At 25.3% G+C, this 7,296-nt stretch overlaps 1 protein-coding gene across 1 annotated transcript; it reads left to right on the top strand.

The window, feature by feature from the left end:
* The first annotated feature begins 3,541 nt into the window (after nt 1–3,541).
* On the top strand, nt 3,542–4,915 carry LOC108720522 (uncharacterized). The gene is made up of 4 exons (XM_018444579.1): nt 3,542–3,601; nt 3,931–3,999; nt 4,098–4,187; nt 4,793–4,915. Exons 1-4 carry the CDS (start codon nt 3,542–3,544, stop codon nt 4,913–4,915), a joined length of 342 nt encoding a protein of 113 aa, XP_018300081.1.
* Nucleotides 4,916–7,296: the final 2,381 nt, after the last annotated feature.

Genomic DNA, 7,296 nt, shown 5'->3' with positions numbered 1-7,296 from the left:
AAGTTTTCCAAAATCTGAATCAAGAAATAATGTATTTAATCTAATTTGCAATTTTATTATTTTGGTTCTGCTCAATGAATGCGATTCAAAACGAAAAGATTTCGGTGTGCACTTTGCGAAATAAGATATGTATATAAATTTACATAGAAATATTTAAGAATTAAGATTCGCATTGACCATAAATAGAAGTTCTCTTATTTAATTAGATTTGAACTTGTCAAAGTTATTACTTTATTGTTATAATTGCATTATTGTTACATACACACGTGTTTTTTGTATATACTTCTAAAAACGATATGATTAATTAATATATACTCTTGTCAATAATATTTTCAGAAAATCTATATATGTATAAAAAAACTTGGTCTCGTAGATGATACACTGGAAAAGCTTGGAACACCTAAGGAATATCGTACAATCCAAAACATGATGAAATCTATGTTAATCATATATTTTATAATGATTCTTATATTATTTGTTATCGATTCTATTTTGAATATAGAAAAGCATAACACTATAAAAGCCGTGATTATTGGTCTTATCGTGGGATATCCTTTTCACATCAATACTCTCGGAGATATAATGTTTACGTTTATTCTAAGGTTTGTAAATTATATTTGATAAAAGTTATTATTTGATTAAAGTTACTTAGTAATAAACACTATTAATACTTTTGAAGCTTCTACGAGTATTTTTAATACAGTAGCCATGCGTTTTATTCGGTTTCTTTTCGTATCGAGATCCATTATTAGAATGCCAACATTTCATGAACATTGTAGTTTACTTCATCAGGAGACTGCTCTTATTGGCTCTGATTTGGATACGAAGATAACCCAGATATGCATAGCTTCTTAATAAACAGTATTGTTGAAATGTGGTTAAATTTGGATATAATTAAAATCTACAAAAATTCTTGAATTTTTCTAAATTTTAGTTATAATTAGATTTAGACAGATTTAAAAGTTAAATGCATTATGTTAAATATGTATATCTTGAAATTAATTAAATTGTTTCGTATCGATGTCATACATGTGTCATCAATCATTTGCTAATTTATAAAAATAAAAATTTTCCGATTATGTAAATTCATGAGTTTGTGATTATTATTTATACAAGGAGAGAATTTTTTCTTAGAATTTACCCTGAAAGTATGGTACAATCGTGGAACATTTCGAAGAATTTTAATGTAAATCTCTCTCATTTATTAATAAAACTATAATAAAGTATAAAATAAGTTGGATCAATTTTACTGAAGTGCATGGTAAAAATCTTTAAAATATTGTATTGTACCACAATTACCATATTTTCAGGGTAAATTTTAAATAAAAATTCTCTTCATGTATAAATTTATAAAATTCTAATTGTAAGTAGAAAAAAGAATTCGAGAAATTTCTCATATTTTACTTTATTGTGTGCGGAAAAATAATATTTACAGAATTCATTTTAAATATTTTTAAATAAAAAATCACAGATATATTGGGACCAGATTGGATAAAATAAATGGCTATATTGAACAACTATCAGAAACAGAAGGGTGTGGGTTGAGATGCAAGTGGAAAAAGTCTTTCATTATTCACCTTTATGTTCGTAGTGCAGAGAACCGCAAGCATGTATTATGGACCATAATGTAAATTGTTAGATACTAAAGTGACACAAAAATATTGAGAAAATAAAGTTTAATAAAGAGAGGAAGTTTATATTAAATCTATAATATCTATAATATTAAATCTATAGTATAAAAAAAGCTAAACGTATTATATAAGTATCACCATTTTTCATATTCTATTAAATATAATATGAAATATCACACACTGCAATTTTGGCATAATGACAATTTATCTATAATAATCTATTAAATTTGTCAGTTATACTTTATGTAACGTACGAATAATCATTAATTTTATATTATTTTATAACGAAATATATTTTTTTATTCAAATCCGCTTTCGAAAACAATTTATATACAAATAAAAAAAGGAGTACTAAATTAGAAGAGAATATAATTTAAATCCTTTTATAGAAATTTATTGTTGGAAGAGTTTCATTATCAAATCACATTTATAACAAAATATGATTTCTACAATATACAATATCTATACACACATACAAATATGTTACATATCCATCATATTACATATTTTCGCAGTAATAATCGAAGAAAATTTGTTATTATTTATGCGTTATTGTCCAGTCTAACTAAATAAAAACTTCTATAATTAATTAAGCTAATGCAAATTAGTATCCACTTATAACTGTATAATTTTTCTTAATTTTCATATATCTAGAATTAGAAATCAAATCACAATGGCCACCTATTCATTCCAAATCAGAATTTTGACAAATTCTTCACGCGCATTTAGAATGTAGAGATTAGAGGAGAAGGTGGTATTATGGCACCCCAGTTACATTTTACACAATAACTTTGTTAATAATCAATATTTAAATTTAAAACTTGACAATTACATTCGTTAAAATGTTGTTGAATCGATTCTAAACTCAAAGTTACGAATTATTTATTACTTAGGATACTATTAATAAAAACGTGGCGACATTACATAATGACTCGAAGAAAAAAGTGAGTGGTTATGTGGCCTTTCATAAAAATAGCCGTAAAATATTAGTTTTGTTTAGAAAACAGTATTTGGTTACAAAATTAACAAAAAAGTAAAACATTTTAAAATGTATGCAAATGAATGTATATACGTTCATATAACTTCTGCATGTAAGCTGCTCAGTACTAAAAATCTCAGTACTATAAAAATAATACACGTAATATAAACTATAGATTAACAGTAGAGCTACAATCGATTATTAAATAATTATTTTGATATGAAAACCTCAAAAAAGAGGCCGTGAGTAATCAATATCTATAGAGGGCTACATTAGCAAAATGTCATGTTATTGTTTAAATTTGCATAACTCAAAATATATACAGTCAAATAAAATGTTAAATAGCAAATAACACACTCAAAAATACATATATTCATATGATAATACGCTCAAGTTTAAGTAAAATGAGGAAGTAGGTATAATTAAATCTTAAAGTGTACCTCAGAAACGTTTCAAAATATACTACTTGAAAGTAAAAATGCGTTATAATAAATGCTGGTTATTGAGTATTGATAATATTAGCATCATGATGTAACGGCGAATTACTGAACTAATAATTCCGTAAGTAATCATTAGGATTCGCTATATAATAGCGAAGATATTAAGGGAAGCCACAATATGTACACTGGCCATAATACCACCTTCTCCTCTAGTAATATAGAATGCAGTACATAGAAATAATAAAAGCAGGTAGTAGATATATTTATTTATTAAATAATATCGTTCTAGGCACCTTCATTTGGAACTCTGTCGAGTAGCTCGTGATATAAACGATTTATTCGGAATGCAAATAACATTGCAGATAATATCTTGCTTCATCATTTTGGTCGGAACATGTTTTGTTCAATACCATATGATACTGTGTCTAACACATATATATGCAAACAATTCAGCTATACTGAAACTTATTCTTTCCAACGACACGTGGTGCATGGTATTTTTAGCAAAATTTATATTACTGAATCACATTTGCGAATATGTTAGTGCTAAGGTAATCTGATTTCCACATTATAAAAGGAAAATGTTCTTACAAGTAGAAGTTTTAATATAATTTCTTTCTTTCTCTCTCTCTCTCTCTTCTCTTCAAGAGAACATTAAAACTTCTTTAGCAAATATGAATTAAAACTAATAAAAAAATGAATACTGAAAAAATAATATTTTTTTCAGTTTCAGAATAAAAGATTAAGTAATCTTATTCCCTTATAAAAATTATACGATTGTTTAATTATATAGATGTCTATGTGATTATTGAAAATGTATCATACAATTATTATAAATGTCAAAATCGTAAATAATATAATTAACTTTATACTATTTCAGGCGCAAAAGACTAAAATCTTGACACATAAATTAACAGATCTCATACGTTTTACGGAAATGCGTAAAGAGGTGAAATAATTTTTTTAATACTTTTCTAAGTGTATATAATTTTTAAATATCTTTATGTAAAATAGTACTTCACAGACAAAAATTATATTATATTACAGATTTATCAGTTTCTTTTACAAATGTCACTTCGGCCATTGGAATTCCGCGGAATGGGCGTGATCCATTTTGGCTACAAATTCATTAATAAGGTTAATTTTTACGAGCTTTAACATTATTTACATCTATATAGGAATTTTAATGTAACGAAAAAAAACAATTTTGCTAAAATATGTAAAAATTTAGCTCGATATAAAACAGTTTGGTAAAAGTTTAGATTAAAAAATTTTAGATTATAACAAATAATAAGACCTTATATTTTTTAAACTTTTTTGTTAATAACTTTTAATGAATAACGAACGGCGGCTAAACCTGTTAGAGGTCATTAATGGTCATGACTTTGACAACATATATTAACATCAAGATCATTTGAGGTCCCCTAATTTAAACTTTTACCAATAATTTAATTAAATAAAATTAATTTTGTCGCACCATCAAAATAATAATGTAAGAAATTCGGACAAAATGAGCAATGCCGTAAAAAATTTTGTTATTCTATCAATCAACTTGAGCGATCTCATAATAATTTGATATTTCAACAATTATTTTCAAATCAGTATTTATAATAGTTAAATTTTTTAATATTTTAGCAAAGCCACCCCCTCCGTGTAATAATAATCTATAATTTGAAATCAATAAACGAGAAAAGTTAAATAAGAAACGATACTTATTATATAATTATGCTTTTCTCTTTCAGTTCTTTGTCTGGGTACTTACCGTTATTATTTTTATATTGCAAATGAATACTTCCCCTATGTCTCGAATATCAAAGTCTGATGAAATTAACAAAACATGTTTTGAAAGAAATGTTGTTATATAAAAAAGAAATATATAATAATAATATCTTCCGTATTATATATTATTGTGGCTTATTTATGAATTTAATTAATATAGAAATAAATTTATTTATAATTGCTAACTTTATTTATTTATTTAATTCATCTATGTATGTCACCTAAATATTGTCATTTATTTAAATTTATTATATATATATATGTATATCAATTATTAACCCTTCATGATCACACTGGGTCAAAATGATCAAACGAGCATTTTGTGAAAAATTTAATTTTAACACTAAAAAAATCGTAAACATGTATTAGAATTTAGTGTGAAAGACGATGTATATGTAACTTTCACGCTAAATTCTAATAAATGTTTATGATTTTTTTTAAAAATTAAATTTTTCACAAGAACGCCACTGTTCCATTTTCTTAAAGGATTAAATTATATACTGTATTGTTTTTAAATCATTGCAACTAATACTGTCGATTTGCTGACACTTTAAAGATGGATCGGGTCGTTTTAACCCAGAACAACCATCGTATGGCTTTTTAGAAGTGTGACCATGAAGAATTAAATGTGTATTACATTAGTAAAAAATTACTTTGGACTAGATGTTTCTTATAGACTTTTATATGTTGAAAACGATGCTACAAGTCAAAAAATTCCAGCATATTAGGTTGTCAAGTTTATTGAGGTTTAATATTAATAATATTAAAAAACCGCTTTTCTGATTTTTTTGGAGCTTTCTAAAGAAAACACAGAGTTGTTAAAAAATGTATATATACAAAATGGATAATTTTTTAAATAAGTAACTTTTTTAAATAAGTAAACGTGTTGTCTTTACACCAACTTTCATCTCATTATTCTATAGACATTTATATAAAATTGAACCATTTAAATATTCATTGATTATTTTCTGATTAGTTAATTATGTAACACATAAAAACGAATTTTTTTATTTAGAGTATCAATTAATCATAGAATATTATTGATTATAAAAATATGTCAGTTTAAAAATTATTCTTCAATTACTAAAAAATACATACTCGTATATCGCTATTTAATCAAGGAATGTCTCTAAGCTAGAAATATTTGCAGTAACATTTTGTTATTATTATTAGGCGACATCATAGATTAATTGTCATCAAGTAAGCTCACAGAAAAATTCAACGATGTACAATATGATATAACGCTAATGTATTGATGTATAAATTATTCTGTGGCCTCGATAAATTAGTAATATGTTGGCCAAATGAAGTCCAATAGACCTACAACGTCAATTTACATTAGGAACAACAATGATGACAGTATGATGAATTCCATAGAACAAGCTATACGTCCTATGTTCCTGATGTGTCATATTCTTGGTCTAAGCGTCTATACTTTAAAACCTTATTTAAGTACATTATACAATGTGACAGTGTGGTGCGCTTACAGTTATCTTTTTTATTATACAGTGTTCGCTATTAAAGCAGAGCAATGGTTTCTTACAACTTCTACTTTAATCTGTAATGGGATTAACTTACTTGTCGTTATTACATCTATTATTATGAGTTTACGTCATTATAAGGTACATATATATTCAACGCTTAAATTAACTTATTTAAGTCGGTTAAGCTATTGTAATTCTTTATAATAAAAATATAGTTATTGTATATATATAAATATAATTTTTACATAAATACGACTTACAATAAATAAGTAAATTGTATATTCCTGTCTAATATTAATCAGAGACTGCGAAAATTCTTAAAGAGGCTTGCTGCTGTAGATGATACGTTAGAAGAGTTAGGCACTCTTAAAATATATCGAAAGTTACATATACGTATAAAAATAACATTAATTGGATGGCTAGTGTTTACTCAAATGGCAAATATAAGTGACATGTCATGGTTTTGTTACTATGCAGGGAATGAATGGTGCATGATCACGCCTTTTATTACGAATCATATTCAAAATGCCAACTTGTCTGTGGATTTAGTATTTACAACTTGTTTGTGGTTTGTATATTATTTAAAATGCTTATATATACTACATTAATATACTACTTATTGATCAATATCTGTATATACTACTTGTTAATCAATATCTGTATATAGTACTTGTTAATCAATATCTGTTTTAAAAACAAGTTATTACCGTAAAAAATATTTTTTTGGAAAGTAATATTTTTTAATAAAAGCAATTTAATGGCAGATGTAATCCTTATATAATTTTGAAGCTGATACAAAATTTAATAAAATGTTTTTATAAATTTAAATTAATTATTCTTGTTTAAAGGCTAGATATACGTAACAAATTTATATATTATACTTTTAATGTTATATGTATCTTATTCTCTATAAATTTTAAAATTGTAAAATCTTTCCTTTGCAGGTACATTGGTACCAGATTTGATAAATTAAATGAACATAT

This window comes from Mycetomoellerius zeteki, unplaced genomic scaffold (genome assembly GCF_001594055.1).
Source record: "Mycetomoellerius zeteki isolate Tzet28-1 unplaced genomic scaffold, Tzet1.0 scaffold151, whole genome shotgun sequence".
Taxonomy (NCBI): domain Eukaryota; kingdom Metazoa; phylum Arthropoda; class Insecta; order Hymenoptera; family Formicidae; genus Mycetomoellerius; species Mycetomoellerius zeteki.
The sequence above is the reverse complement of the archived record's forward strand: the minus strand, read 5'-3'. Positions and strand labels throughout refer to the sequence as shown.